The 15,619-nt window shown below is 38.2% G+C and overlaps 1 protein-coding gene across 3 annotated transcripts in view; it reads left to right on the forward strand.

The window, feature by feature from the left end:
- The window catches only part of MAP3K7CL (MAP3K7 C-terminal like), a 31,817-nt gene extending 16,808 nt beyond the window's left edge, over positions 1 to 15,009 (forward strand). For all 3 annotated transcript variants that reach the window (XM_074148813.1, XM_074148805.1, XM_074148797.1), the window contains 2 exons: positions 5,128 to 5,243; positions 13,848 to 15,009. In XM_074148813.1, coding sequence (XP_074004914.1) covers positions 5,128 to 5,243; positions 13,848 to 14,028 — 297 coding nt within the window. In that variant the 3' untranslated portion in view covers positions 14,029 to 15,009. The remainder of the gene's footprint in view (positions 1 to 5,127; positions 5,244 to 13,847) is intronic.
- The last annotated feature ends 610 nt before the right edge of the window (positions 15,010 to 15,619 follow it).

The following is a 15,619-nucleotide window of genomic DNA, read 5'->3' on the forward strand; positions in this document are numbered from 1 at the left end:
CTGGTTTGAAGTAAAACTGAACCAATTTTCTGTTCTGGAACTTTACATCCTAGCTAGGTCTCGTTTAACTCTCTGAAATTAATGGCATATTGTGGAGAAAATTGCTCGTTCTCAGAATGATAAGACCAATGTTTGTGCTCCATGCCAAGGAATGGTATGCAGGGAGGCCCTTGCTTATACTTATTGCTATAACAACCAAGGTCAGCCCATTTCGTTATTTGCCCCATTAGAGGGTCGGAAATGGAAAAAACGTAGAGGGGTCACATCAGTGGGGAGGAGTGGACAGGACAGGTGACCCAAACCTGACCAACTGGGGTATTCCACCCCATCTGCCCCATGCTCAGTATAAAAGCTGAGGGATCAAAGGGTCAGCTCCTTCCTGCGATGGCCGACGTCCAGAGAGGACTCTGTCTGTTCATCTGCCTTTGATCCCGATCCATGTGTTCCTGACTCCAGAGCTGGAATCTGGTTCCCATCCATCGCTGAGTCCAGTCTGGGACTTCCCCAGTGCCTGCCGGTGACGTGACTGTCATCCTGGGAGCTTGATACGGTTTTGTATATATTGTATCTATTTCATTATTTTCTTCTTTATTTTTATTTTAATATTAATTCTTCATTAAAGTAGTTTAGTTCATTCTAAACTTCTGAATCTCCTTATCTCTTTCTCCTCCTCTCTCCTCTTTTGGGAGGGGGGAGAAGTGGGGGGAAGGGCCATCTATCAGTCTGGTTTTGGTAAATTCGGCCGAAACCACGACACAAAGGTGAATTAAAAATTAAATTGTTTTAAAGTTTTTGAACACTTGGGTGACACTATGAACTATACAACTTTTGTGGATATGGAATGCTGATATTCATATGGCAAGGCAAAATGCACTTCGTCATGTGAGTGAAGCAAAAAAATTACTGAAAACTGTCTTTTTGTGTCCCACAGCAAAGATTTTAATTAGAATAGCTCCTTCAACCTGTCTTAAAAAACAGGCAGAAACACTTAGGCTCCTTTTTTCTTTTTATGAACTGCCTTTGCATATCATCTTCCAACATCTTTCATATTTGGATTCCAAACAAAAATTTAAATAACTAGTGCATATGTCTTGTAAATATGTACATACCTGGGTGCAGTTACAGAATAGTCTATAGCAGGATATCTTAGTGTCTACTTGCTGGATTCTGTAGAAAGTTTGTCAATGTCACAGTGAGTTTCAACAAAATATAAGGAAAAATCAGACTTTGTTGAAAATCAGGCATAGCAGGACAGACCACTAGTAGGACTAAAAACTGTAGCTTTTGTACTAGCTTTGTGAACAAAATCAGATGCTGTGTGCACATATTTTGCCAGCACAGGAAAATGAGGGTGGATGACACTGAAGCCTGAAATAAGCAGGATTAAAAGTAGCAACTGTTGCCATTAAATATAACTTTCTTTGGCAGGGGTGTTTTTTGCTTATGTAGCAGGTATGCTTTTATATATATTAATTTATCAACAGGCAAGATACTTCATGAAGTAACAAGCTCAGGCTGTTCTAAGGAGAAATTAAAGTATGGCTGCTGGCTTCTGAGTGAAAAAAACATATACTACAAGTTGAACTTTATTAAGGCCTTGTAATTAGTCACCTGGGTAAACTAGCAAACTCTTACCAAAAAAATACTACACAGACTTAATGGATAAAAAGTGCTTTCTACTGGGAATTCCAGTTCTTTTTTCTGCTATGGGAATGGCATCAAGGTATCATCTGCAACACTTCCCATGGCCTGGCCACAGGCATTCAACAAAGTCATTCCAGGTGGAATGGAGAGCAGGGAAAGACTGCTTGGATAAGCTAGGGCAAATGGAAATTTCATCTAGGATGCCTTAGAAAAATACAGCTTTACTGAGACATAGGTCTTGGAAAGTATATGAAAACCTTCTGTAAGTACATCTCAGGGGTAAAAGAGGTAGGATAAAGAACCACCATTTGAATGAAAGATGGCACAGTAAAAGACTATACAACCTGTCTTCAACAAAACCAAATTGGAAATGAAAAAATGTTTCTAATCCTTGGTGAGGCTCTGGGCCAGTCTTAAAACTGAGGCCGGGGACTTCAGTTTTTCTATGACAGAACTGGGCAAGCCTGTGATTTGCAGGATTTGCTTGTGATAACAGGGGACTTGACTCACTGATTTTTCAGGTTCCTCTCATTCCCTTTTAGGTGAGCATGGGGTAGTCCAGTAACTGTTACTGGTCTGTTATTGTTCTCTTTTCTGTGGAAATATGTTAATATTGTAAATGTCTGCTGGCTAGTTGAAGATACTGCTTTGGAACAAGCAAGTTTTGCTTCTGTTTCTGCATTTGTTTTTCAGAAGTTTGCTCTGCCACCTTCTGAAAACATTTCTCATGGTGGGAACAGATGTATCACTAATTCTTTTTTTGCTCTCTTATTTATGTCCAAAAAGTAGGCTGTTAGACATGGGTAAAATAATTTCTCTGTTGGCTTGCATTTTCTGGTGGGCAGCAAATAACTAAGCAGACTTGTATCTCACCATTTTTCTCTTGTGATTGCAGTTGAAGTGCTTGTTAAATAATGAATGCATAAGTCTGTTTCATGTTCTGCTGGCCAGACATTATTCACGGACACTGTAGGTACTATCTCCAAAACCTTTCTTAGAAATTTCAAAACTACAAAAGAGCAAACCAAATTGTCCAGTCATCCACTCATTTAAAAACAGAATAAAATTTACATTTTAAAGTGAAAATACACTCAAAATTTAAAAAGGTCTTGATATAGTGCTTAACAGCATCAAACAAGATTGAAAAGAATTGTATGAACAGAATATTAGTAAACTGATTGTATCTTTTGTTGTAAGTTCGTTTTGAGCGATAAAATATCGATGTAAGAAAAAATGACACTGAAGAGGAAACAATGATAGGAAGGGGTTTGAAAGTCAGCAACTGGTTCTAAGTGGGAATTAGATACTAAGTCTCAGCATGACTAGATAATTTTTAGCTCTCTATATATATCTTTTGAGTGGGAAGCTGGAATATAGTAACTGAATGCTGCTTTAATTTCTAAACTGGTTTAAACCAGCTAGATATGCACAAACTAAGTTGGAAGCAAAAGCAAGTTGTGTTTCTTTTTCTTTTGAAGTATCATTGTTTGGGGACTTTCCTCCCCGCCTCCCCCCCTCCCCCCTCTGGGTACTGATCAAAATTGTTTCATTGTGACGCATTTGTTGTTTGCTGATCTCTGGTAGATACCAGAGATGCTACTTTGGCTCACCCTTGCATTCTTGGATTAGAGCACTGAGACTTCTATATTCTGTCTTGTTAAATTTATGCTCATTATTTGGGTGGCTATATGAATGGTGCTATTGCTCATCCACATTGAAATGCAATTAAAAGCCCTTTCCTAAGGACCACATTCATCAAGGAATGAACTGCTCTTTCCCTGGGTTCCCAAATTCTCCAAGCTCAGGGAGAAAGAAATATGTGCTGTGAGATAATTCTGCCAAAGCATTTTCCCGTTTAGAACATGGAAAATGAGTGTCTGTGTTAAAATTTCAGTGAGGAACCACATACCATCTACAAGTACCTGCAAGGCCATACATTATTTACATCTGTGCATTGGGGCACATCTGAAGCCAACTTACCCTGCCACCTGGATAAAAGTATTTTTAATCTTTGTCTCTGAATATGGTTAGTGAAATTTAAATTTCCGTTTTAGCTAAAATAAAGATTTACAAGATCCTAAACAGGAAAAGTCTGGAGACTTGTGCTTTTCTTTTCCTAACAATGTCATTGAAGGAATATTATACTACAGAGAAGAGTCGAAGTAGGACAACAAGAAATAAAAAATAACCTACTTATATTTTGATAGGCAATTGGATGTTCTTTAACTGGACAGTAAAGGAACTATTTTAAGTGCTTCCTTTTGCTTCAAACAGGTGGCTCAAGCATGCTATTTGGAGTTCATTTACAGTCAATTGATTCATGGCTAATAACTTAAAAATACTACACTTCCTGAAAGTGTTCTAGCCAAAATGTGACAGGCAAGCCTGAAGCCTGAATTAGGTTGCATTCTTTTTAAGGAACAAAAAGCAATGACATTGAATCAAACTGTATTTTCAAGATCTTAGTTGGAATTCATATGAGTCCCAAGACAGAGTGATTTTATTTGCCATATGTATTACCTCCAGTGTGCATTGAAAAAAAAATTAAAATCTTGCTGCAATAATGTCAGTATTTAGGTTAGGAGGTACAGTGCCTTTGCCTTCACTGTGTCTTTTTTATCTGATTTTTTTTCTAATGGCTGCCATCCTTCTACTCAATCTCACCTGCACTTCTCAGAAATTTAAAACACTTTGCAAATATAGCTGATTTAATTCTCATAACATTTCTGCTAAGTAAGTATATCCCCTTCTACAGGAAATGGAGATGCAGAGAAACTGGGTATGAACTTCAGCAAACTCCTTACAGCTTGAGGCACTGGTGGGATAGAACCCATCATGAAATCTTGGCTGCATTGGCATTAGCAGTATAACTCCTGTTGAGTCCAGCAGAATCAGCCCCAGTGTCCCAATTCCCAGTCCTGTCCCATTTAGTAATAAACTGGAATAAGTATTGCATCTATGAAAAAAAAAAAAAAAAGGAGTGTTTAGTCAATAGCTTTTTATGTCTTTTCTTCTCATCTTGCAGAATTGGAGAATAAGAGCTTGTTTGCACTCAAATTACCCTTCTGTTCAGTGCTGCAGTTTCTGCAGTGAAAGCAGGTTCATGCATATTATGGGTCTGACCAATGCATCAACTTTAGCATTCTTACATCACTGTAGCTGAAAAAGAGGGAGGTAAGGGAGAAATCTTTCTTTGAACAGTCTTTAGGGATACTTTGCAAAGTTGACAAGGAAAGTTCTGAAAATCCTTATCAGGTTTGAACGTTTATGCATATTCTTATGCAGGGAAGTGTGTTTTTTTTCTCTTCCATGGAAAGGCCATCACTAGGAATATTTGGCTGTATCCTGCAGTTAGGGGAAAAAACAGTTCTTTAAGTATTCTCACAGGAGCTAAGGTAAATATTATATCTTTCAAAATATATGTGGTTTTTCCCAATATTTCATGTGAAAGCAGTATATTTTTTTCTTCTTCTTTTCTTAAAGCCGCTGCCTCCTTGTCATGACTCTAAGGAATCTATGCAGGTGTACAAACAGCACTGCAAAATAGCAGAAGAATACCATGAGGTCAAGAAAGAAATTGCTCTACTGGAAGAAAGAAAGTGAGTAACTTTCCTGAAGTATTTACTGTTTTATATTCTCTTTGTAAAATCCTGTTTTAAACATGAGGGTTTCACGTTATATTTTCTGACCTTGTACCTCAGCCTGACAGTCACAGTACAGCCCAACAGATAGGCCACTGGTCCATAGGATCAACTGAGGCCACTGAGGACACAGAGTTGTCGTAGTTCTGGGCCCTCAGTTGTACAGATGTCCCTAAAAGCCTTCACTGAGAGCCTCCAGGTCACATAACAATCTAGTTCAGCTGGTGCAAACTTTTTTAGTTCTAGGGAATTATTTTTCAATTTAAATCTACACATTTTAATGAAGAACATAATCGATCCTCAGTTAGGGTTAGAGTACTTGACAATATTAGTAAAAATTTTTCTGTGAGGTGCGTTGTCTCTATATACATTGATATTTTAGGTTTTCATATCCAAAGTTTATAAGCTGGAGTCTTTTTTTCTTGTCTATGGCCTGTACTCATGCCGCTGTCATCTTTGCATGACTAATAAATGGCAAAGTGCACTCTGTGACTCTCAGTCCCTTTCCACAAGAAACCTGAGAGAGAAATTCAGAGAGAAGAAGGAGGGTGAGTAGAGAAAGTTCTTAAGAGACAGCCAAACCCAATGAATAAAAATTACTGCTAAGTAAACTTTCTCTCCAAATGCTTTTTTATTTTCACATTCACACTGAAGGTAACTTCAAGCAGTGTTGCCTTCCTCAGGGGGAGTTACCTCAGTGTCAATCTCTGAGACTTCTTGTGAAAATGAAGACTGCACCATCATTCTTCCAAATGCTGCTTGAACAGGAGTATTTGTAATACAGCAACGGGGGTTGAAAGAGTTCTCTTGCAGGGTGGGCTTTGAGTAGAACGTGGACCCCTGTATCTGTTTCATAGCAATCTTTGCACAGCTGGTCATGCAGTTCAGCCAAGTTAGTATCCATGGGAGTCTTCGGCTGCAGAAGCAAGCTGATGGGAGGGAAAGTGGTGGAATCCAGTTGTAAAACTTGTAGTCTTACAAGTAAGACAGCCAAAGATCTCCTTGAATCCAGAGATTTCTTGCAGGGCAAGAAAGCGAGGCTTGGCTTTATCAGGGTTGATGGCTACAGGCACAATACAGTTGGCTGGTGCCTAAAGTGTCTGAACTAGTTGAGGTTTCCCACTACAAATCCCCTTCCACTGTAGGACCTGCGTGGCACTGAGTTGCTGAGAGACTGGCACAAAAATTAAAAAAGAAGAAAAAATAACCAAAAGAGATTAACACTACATTGTCCCATTTGATTCATCATTAATTAAATTTGGCCAATCAAAAGTAATGGGTGTTTTTTAAAAGATGTAGAGAAGATAATTAATTCAAATAATTTTACAATGATTTGTCAAATTTGATTGTCCAATATAAGATGCTTACATGTGTATTTAGCAACCAAGTGAATTCAGTGGAAACCATGCGTGTTTGTCTTCTCTGAAAATCCAACCGGAATATAAAATATTAAACAGTTGTTTAAGTGCTTAACTTTAAATGTATAAACTCAAAAGGTAGCCTTAGATTGTTTGGTTTTTAGAGTCTACTAATATAAGTGCATTATTATTACTGACATATCCCTGAATTAGTTATGCACATTTATGAAGTAAGCTTGGAGGCCTTGAAAACTAAACTTACATATATATATTTACATTTACTAGAATGAAGAAAAATACTGTTTGAATGCATTTTTCTTTATCTATGGAGTCTCTGGTACTGGCTGAACTAGAAGTATTTTGCTTCTTGGAAATGGCAGATACACGCACAAAATTCCTTACCTGAGCTCAAAACTATCCTAGCCAGCCTCTGAGCCCAGAAGTCAGCCTCTCAGCACTGGTTATCCTGGATGAATTAAGGGGCTTCAGGTTGGCATTTTCCTTCATTCCACCATGTCAACAGTGGAACAATGTGAGGAAGCCTCCACCAGTACTACCTTTGCTGAACCTGTTCTGTGGATAGAAGAGTTCATGCCCCAGTAAACATGTTAAAACAAGAGTGGCTGAATAAGACTACAAATAGAATTATATTATTGTGATTCTTTTGTGCCTTCTAATTACATATTTGTGGCCTAAGTATTCGCATTTTGTGTAGCTATGAAATGCCTAAACATGACAAATATCAGTGCAGCACCTTTCACCACCTTCCAAATCTCTTTAATCTGAAGAAGTGGTCCTACAAGCACTGGGACTGAAGATGCTTAATTTCCAACAGGTTGGTGCACTGTGGTTATTTGATTTTGAGGTTTAAAAAGCTGCAAGTGTCAACTGAAGGATTTTTTTTCCTCCAGATGGGAACTATTTATGACTCGTTCCTCCAGTTAGATTCTCCATTTTGTAGTATTTTAGAGGTCTGACAATAGTGCCTTTCCCCTTTGGGGGGGGTCTTTCCTTTCTGTGGCAGTCTGTTTTTATAAAACCCTCCAGAAATTAAGTGGGACCTCTTCACCGCATGAAGTTTGAAGGTGGATTAAAAAGTAATTAGGACACATATATATATATACCTTTACACACATGTAAACATACACAACCTGAACACATTAACCTTAATATTTATATAAAACTAGATATAAAGGGAGTATAAGTGTGGAGGTGAAGGAGTAAGCAAGAAGTCAAAGAGAGTTTAGGTCTAGGGATCACTGATTTGTATCAAAAACCTCCTCAATAGTTACAGTTTGAAAATTAAAGGAAGTTTATGGGGTAGCATGTGCTAAATGAAGAGGAGAAGAGTGGATTACAATGTCTGGAGTGGCATGCATGTTGAATATTCCATTCTGAAAAGGGAAGGATGCTTTGATTTTTCTAAAAAGTCTGATGAGATGCACAGCTTTTAGCCTCAAAAGCAGTTATAATCAAATTGAAAAGATGCTGTTTGCAGCTTTCTGAAATTTGGCCCTGTTGCAGGTGTCTTTATCTTCTTCTACATTTGAAATTGAATGTATGAAAATAGAGATTCACAGTTGCCTAATACAGCTGCTATCTATTTTCTATTTCTTTTAAATATTATTTTGATAAAATGGACAAAGATAGAGTTTCATCCCTTGTAATGGGAACAAACAATTTGTGCAGTGTTCTTCAGCATACATTTTTACCAAAGGCAACCAGAAGTGCTGTTGGATGGTACCCCTGCCAGTGCTCCAAACTTCCTCTCCACAGATCCACCTGTGGAATTAAAATGTGAAAGATCCACCTGGCAGTGTCTGCACCTGAGGTGCCTACTGGTGGTACACTGTGCACACAGAATACCGAAGACGATTGTCAGGAAAAGAGCAGAAAATGGATTGAGCAAATATTTTTGATATGTTGGCTAGGAGCAGGAAATAATGTTAAGTTAACCTGACATAAATGTCCATACAGGTATTGGAGCATTTAGTAAAATAAAAAATGGAATAGTATTCATTCTACTTAAAACAATTTTTGTTCCAACCTGCAAAGTTCAGTGTAACCTTTTATACATGAAATAATACACGCAGGTATATTTCTAAAGGAAGCATCTTTAAGAAATAGAAAGTTGAATAACATTATTTTAAAATAGTAAAAAACATTTAATTTTTTGCAACTTTTCAAAGGCTTTTAATTCTGTTTAGCTTGACTTGTCTCTCACTGTAATGCCCCATCCCTGGAAGTTTAAGGCCAGGCTGGATGGGGCTTTGAGGAACCTGGTTGAGCGGAAGGTGTCCCTGCCCATGGCAGGGGGGTTGGAACTAGATGATCTTTAAGATCCCTTCCAACTCTAACCATTCTATGATTCTATGAGGATCAAGTATGGCCAAAGTATAGAAAGGCAGCGGTGTAAAATGACAAGGGTTGCTTTTCATCAAGGCAAGAACAAAGCTTATTTGCCACTTTCTCTTGTGTGCAATTTAGATGGCAAGAGAATATGGCTTTGAGTGGGAGAGAAGACCACAACTATTTCACAGGAAAATGGGAAATGTGAGAGAGAAGGGAGAGTTGCAGGTCCAAAAAAGGGAAAATCAAAGGACAAAGCAAGTAAGAAGGGGAAAAGAAGTTACTCAGGAAAAAAGACAAAGGGAAGCAAGAAATTGAAAGAATTTTAAAGAACATTGGGTAGATTTTTTTGCTAATATAAACAGTCACAGCTTTGTTTGCTGTCTTTACTCAAACTCTTCCCATTTATGCCAGCAATGTGTAGTACTGGGACAAAATCACTTTGGTATGGGAGACATGATCGAAAAGAAAGGAAAGGGTGTGGAAGCGAGAACACACCACATTTAGGTCACAGAATGTCATTTAATTTATGTTCCAGAAACACACATGTATTTCCATAACAGATGTTTTTGGGTATCTAAGTTTGGGTGAAAGGGATGGGATGGCTGGTTATTTTGAGCACTTGTTATATTGCTATTACTAGATAATGACCCTGGATTATGTAGTTAAATATTAGAGTTGCCATGGTTGCTAGCTATATCTTATATTCTTAGCACTGGCTGGTTTTCTCTTTTTCCTCCCCCAGACAATTCTAATATAACTTTCCAGAAAATATCATTTGATCACCACCTGGTTTAGGGTCACTCCTTTTCTTTGCCATAGATACGATTTCTTTTCCTTCTTTTACACATATTACAGTAGACATGCAGTGGAGATGTCTGCTTAATTTTGTGGGATCCTTCCATATGCTTTAGCATGCTGTTGTGACCATAGGACTGTTTCTAAGGTCTCAAGTCCAGACGGTTTCCCCAGGTACACTATTTTGGAGTGTCTTTCCCTACACTGTTGAGACAAGACTTCAGACTTCCAGGTACTGCAGAAAAAGATTGGTGTCAACCATAAAGTCAACCATTTATCTTAATTTTTCCTGTTACAGACCTGATTTTTCATCATCTCAAATGTATCCAAAATATGTGTTACTTGCCAAATAGTGAAAAAGACAGCTTTTCTAATACAAAGAGAAACCTCAGCTTGCCCTATTGCAGTGATGAGTACTTACAGACCTTTTATGTGCTGGCATCCAAGACATATTTTCATTTACATTAAAACAGGCTGTCTCATTGTTTTAAAAAGTAATTAGTAGACTTTGAACACACAAGGGCAGTCTCCTCAGACAGCAATTACCTTACAGGCTGTCATGATTCCTCCTGACGTGAAAGCCATGTCAAATATGGGAAGACTAAATGACCTTATGACTACCAGAACACACAGACAGATGTTAGCTGGGAAGGAATGTGTAGTACCACAGATGCATGTGGTTGTTCACCATGGGAGAAAGACAAGTCTGCCTCTTTGCACTGTGGAAGCTGTTTTCCTTGAGTCCAGTCTATCTCCAAATGTGCTTATCTCCAGACAGATTTATCTGCTTTGTCTGTCACTTTTCTTGGTATTTATTAATTGTGAATATTAATGTAAAGGAACTCTGTTCTCTGCGTCGTGAGTCATTAAGGCCAGGACAAGAAAAATAATTTCCCTAAGACCATGGTGGGTTTTTCTCCTGCTCTGGTATGGCTTGTGGTTTATTGGTTTATGATGCGTATCTTCCTTTCCCACCCAAACCCCTCCTCAAAAAAGAACACTTAAAGTGTACAATACAGATTGACTCAAAGCTTCAAGTACCTCAGCACCATTTTAGAAAATACCTTATCAATGCTGTTAATATTTAAACTCAGGGTAACCATTAACAGAAAACACAGATTACACAGTGCTAGATCTATTTATTAAGCATCCATAACAAAGGCTAGATGGTGCAAGGGCTCAGTATGGTGTTCTTTAACCTCTGGAAGCTAAGTTCAAATACTGGATTAGATCAGAAGCAAATGTTAGTTACTGTCCTCATCCTTTTGTGAGCTTTGTAAACCACACCATTCATAACATTTAGCAATTCCCTGGTACTCTAATTTTAGATCTCTGTGGCAGGCTGGCAGTATTTGCCTGAAACATCACCCTACCCTGTAAACAGGTGTTGATCCTGATGGGAAGGGAATAAGTAGGTTCTGCTGACTCAGAAGTGGGCAATTTTACTACCTCAGTGCAAGGAAACTGCTTTCTGCGAGAGAGGCCCTAGAGTGTGGACTACAGCAATGAGTATATTTTTATTTTAATGCATTTATATTTTTTTAATAGCAAAGCTAAATCCCAGGGAAAAAAAAACCCAAACAAACAGTTATCTGTGCTGCTTGAGTATTACCGGAGAGCAGCACGAAAGCCATGCCTGCACATAGCCTCATCTTATCAAATCAGGACTGACATTCATTAATAGAGCTGTCTGAGTTTGCACACTGTCTGTGCCACTCCTGGCTCAAGTCCAAATAGAGTAGTTAGTACCTTTCTTTTACATGTACTAAACATCTCTGTGGAAAAAGTGTACCTGCTTTTAAGATGCTGATTACTTATTAGTGTGTTCACTGCATGTCACTTTAAGAACCTCGTAAGTTTTACAAAAGTAAGGAAGAATGATTCTTAATTAATTTTCTTGGAACACTTCTGAGTCAACAGTCTGTAATTTGAAAGAGCTTATTTTAATCCTTCAGTCTAGCATTGCACCAGTAGAATAGTTGCAAAGAAATACTGCTGAAGCTCTGTTTTGGTCCCAAGAAACTAAAGTCTTCTAGAGGAAGCCTAAGAGACTGAAGTGATTGAAGCTGCTGGACTTGGAAAATCTCATCCCTAAATGCATTTCTTACCCTCTAAAGCATACACACAATTTCTCCTTTGTGGCCTATAGTCCCCTTAATAGGAGCTGGAATATCAAACTGTCTAGTAAGATCAGTTCATCTTGGCTAATTTGAAAATTGGTTGATCTAGCATGGCCTAAGCAAAGAGAAATGAATCTGTTAAAGGCTTGCTGCTTTTAAAATTTTTACAGCTATATTGTGCCAAATGTTAATAGAATTCTGCTGAACGAAAATACACTCTCCATATTTTCCCTTGAAGACCTGATTGAATATACCTTTCACCTGGTGAAAGGAAAGAGAAGAGGCTTTTCTGCAGCACAGCTGCTATGCATTAACTCGGTGGTTTTAAAAAGAAGCTAACAGAATCGTAGAATACCAGGTTGGAAGGGTTCTCAAGGATCATCTGGTCCAACCTTTCTTGGCAACACACACACACACCCCCCACCTCCCCATATTTAGGTACAAGAAGTTTTCTATATACTGCAACTTTCAGATGTTTTAAAGTTGCTGTAATGGCTGCTAACTCTTCCTTTTTTTTTTTTTTTTTTTTTTTTTTAATGGGAAACACGGTTAGGGGAAATGAGCATGCCAGGGCTCTCTTCTAACTTGTGACTCCTTGAACTCCAGTAACTGTGACTGTAAACAGTCAGATAAACCATGGGCAAACTGCTATCGCTGAAAGTTGTAGTAAAGATAGAGGATGATCAAACTGATCCTAGAAGGCAGCCAGATAGAAGTGTTTTTCAAAACCTGGGTGCTTGCAATTTTGCTGCTGTAAGTGGCAGTTTTGTAGATATAAGTAATGGAAGTGATCAGCAAATACTGAAATGTTATCATTTCATGGCCTGTGGCGATAGAATTACCGATCAGCAAGAATTTCCTGTCTGAAAGCTTGACAAGAGGGCTCCTTTAAAGACTGCAGCAAAAGCTATCCGCTTTGAAGGCATTACATCTTCCCACTGATGATCTACAAGCATTGTTTTGACGTGACTGAGAAATAAAGTCACAGGGCTATGAACAGTTAAAGATTAACTAATCTCTGAGATAGAATGATCAAAAGAACCTTTTCGAAGAGACTTCCTGTAGCAGGGGTGAGTAAATGATTTGACTTAAAGGGGAAAAAAAGCAGAGGCCAGACTAGCCCGCTGGGTAACTAAGTGGAGAGCGATTAGATACCCTGTGAGTTACTCATGCCTTCAGTGTGTTTTGTTTTAAGACCTCTTTTATCTTAACTTGTGCTGAGGTAATTTCAGTTGATACTATACAGGAGACTCCAGCTCCTGCCCAGCTTTGGGAATACAGAGCGCTGTGTGACTCCATCCAGGAAGAAGCAGCAGCTTGACTCCTGCCGTGTCTGCTCTTAAAAAGACCAGGAGGGGTCAGCTTTGCAGCTCTATCGCTCTTCCTCAACTGTAGGGCTAAGGTCTGAGCATAAACACATTATAGAAACAATATATGTAGTTCAGATTAATGTGCCTAGTATTTAGCAGAATCATTTTTCTTTGTAGCAGAGAAAAGGAAACCAGGCATACTTCTCAGAATTTACTGGTAAAGCTAACCAGCCGAACAAAACCCCCTCACTCTCTTTCAGATATGTTATGTATTAAGAGAAAAATAAATTGTTATTCTCCAGGAAAAATATTAGCATGCCGGCTCCAGGAACTTGCTTCTCCCCCATGAACTGCATGTTCAGCTCTTACTGAAGTGAGAGTTAACTTGAAGGTCCTCAGCATTTTTCAGGTTTGGTTGCTGAACAGGAAACCTATTGGAGATTTTGGCAGCTTCATCTTTTAAAGGGAAAAGGAGGACTCTAACAAATTAATTTTCTAGGCTTTTTTTTCACAAGAGCTCAAGTAATACCATGTTAACACCCTATAGTCCAGCTTTAACCTAACACACAACGACAAATTTTTGCATGATGCCATTTTTAATCTTTTGTTTTTTTTCATAATCGTCAGAAAGGAGCTGATTGCCAGGCTGGAACAAGTGGAAAAAGAAAGCATGGATGCTGCTCAGCTGGCTAAGGAATACGCAGAACTGACAGAGGAGAACCGAACACTGAAGCTGGCCCAGACACAGTGTGTAGAGCAACTGGAAAAGCTCAGAATACAGTACCAAAAAAGACAGGGGTCCTCATAACTCTCAACTAGCTTATGTGAGGCAGTTAATACAGAATTGATCCTGTGCTGGAAAGAGATTTTAAAATAAAGGTCTGTTTAATATGTTATAATACTTTACTACAGATACAGAGTATGTAGAAGTCTATATTTGATTTAATGCTTGCCAGCCAGTAGCTTAATATAATGGATATTTCATCCATTATATAATGGATATTTTATTTCAAGTAACATAATTGAAGTTAATCTATCCCCATTATATGTTCTAGTAGATCAGGTTTCTTTTCTAAACATATTTCTTCCAATTTAAGAAGATATGGACACACTAGAAAATGATATAAATAGTCTCTGTGTTGGGAATTTGGACCATACTAAGGCATACAGCAGGGACAATGTTAATATATGGAATACATGTATGTTAATTTTAGTTTGGTGAAGATTTTTTAAATTATTTTCCTCATGCCTAAAGTGTTTGGAAGTTATCTTAAAACAGATCTCCTCATTGGTAAAAACTATACTTTATTATCCCATATCAACTTTACATTATTGTATAAAATCTGAGAAATTGCACATTAAAAGTTGAAGTAACATAATTATTTTTTATCAAATGAGTGTACTGCCAGTAATAATTTGCAAGTTATGAAATTAAAAGGAAACGAGATCAAACTTTCCTTCCTCAAGTATAAAGATAGGTTGAGAATCTTTTAATTGTACTTTTTGACATGCAGGAAATGAAAAATTAAGGTATGAATACAACCATCATAGTTTCAATTGAGAATATGTCAGTAAAAGCACTGTGAGAATATGATGTTCTTATTTTCTGGTCTGTTTTGAAACATAAGTGGCTGTAGGTAGGGACAGAAGTTCCATGATATACAAATAACCTGCAAGTAAAACGTTAGTTTTACTTGCTCTATTTATCCCTGTATTTTCCTAGAACAACTGAAAATTCTTTGTTATACTTCCATTTCTATTCATACAGTATTTTTTTCATTAAAAGTGGAAACAGAAAAGCCGTTTTATGTTCTGAATGTTCTTAAATCACCCTGTATTTTTAACTCTGCTTGACAGATGCAGCTTGTTACATCTTCATGAGGCTGGAATTCAACTTGATGTGTCGTTAGAACTGAAATGTGCCTTAGTAATTGAAAACTATGAACTTAAGAATTCCGCCAGAACTTTACCTTTGATTATTGTCACTAATCTATTAGAAGAATGGGATTTTATGTTAATCAGAACAATTCCTGGGGAAGTCTTTTGGCACCAAAACATTCCCCAGTAATTCCAGCAGTGAAGGGCACAGAAAAATACACGCTGCCCTTTATTTCTCTGTGCTAACTACCTACAGTATTCCCTGCATCACAGGCGTGAAAACAGTCTCTGCATTACTACAAGCACCTGGCATTGTAGCAGGAGAGTACAAGGAGGCAAAGGGAGAGGACAGCCTTGTCTCCACTTCTCCTCCTGAGCCGCCGGAGCAGGGGCAGCCTGCGCGCCCAGCACTGCTTACTGCCTTACCCTGGCCAGTGCGGAGACAGGAACGGAAATCACCACTCTGAAGCATGTGCTTTCTGCTGGGATGCTCTGCAGGCAGTGTAGCTGTATTTATTCTG

Source organism: Numenius arquata, chromosome 1 (assembly GCF_964106895.1).
Source record: "Numenius arquata chromosome 1, bNumArq3.hap1.1, whole genome shotgun sequence".
NCBI classification, from domain to species: domain Eukaryota; kingdom Metazoa; phylum Chordata; class Aves; order Charadriiformes; family Scolopacidae; genus Numenius; species Numenius arquata.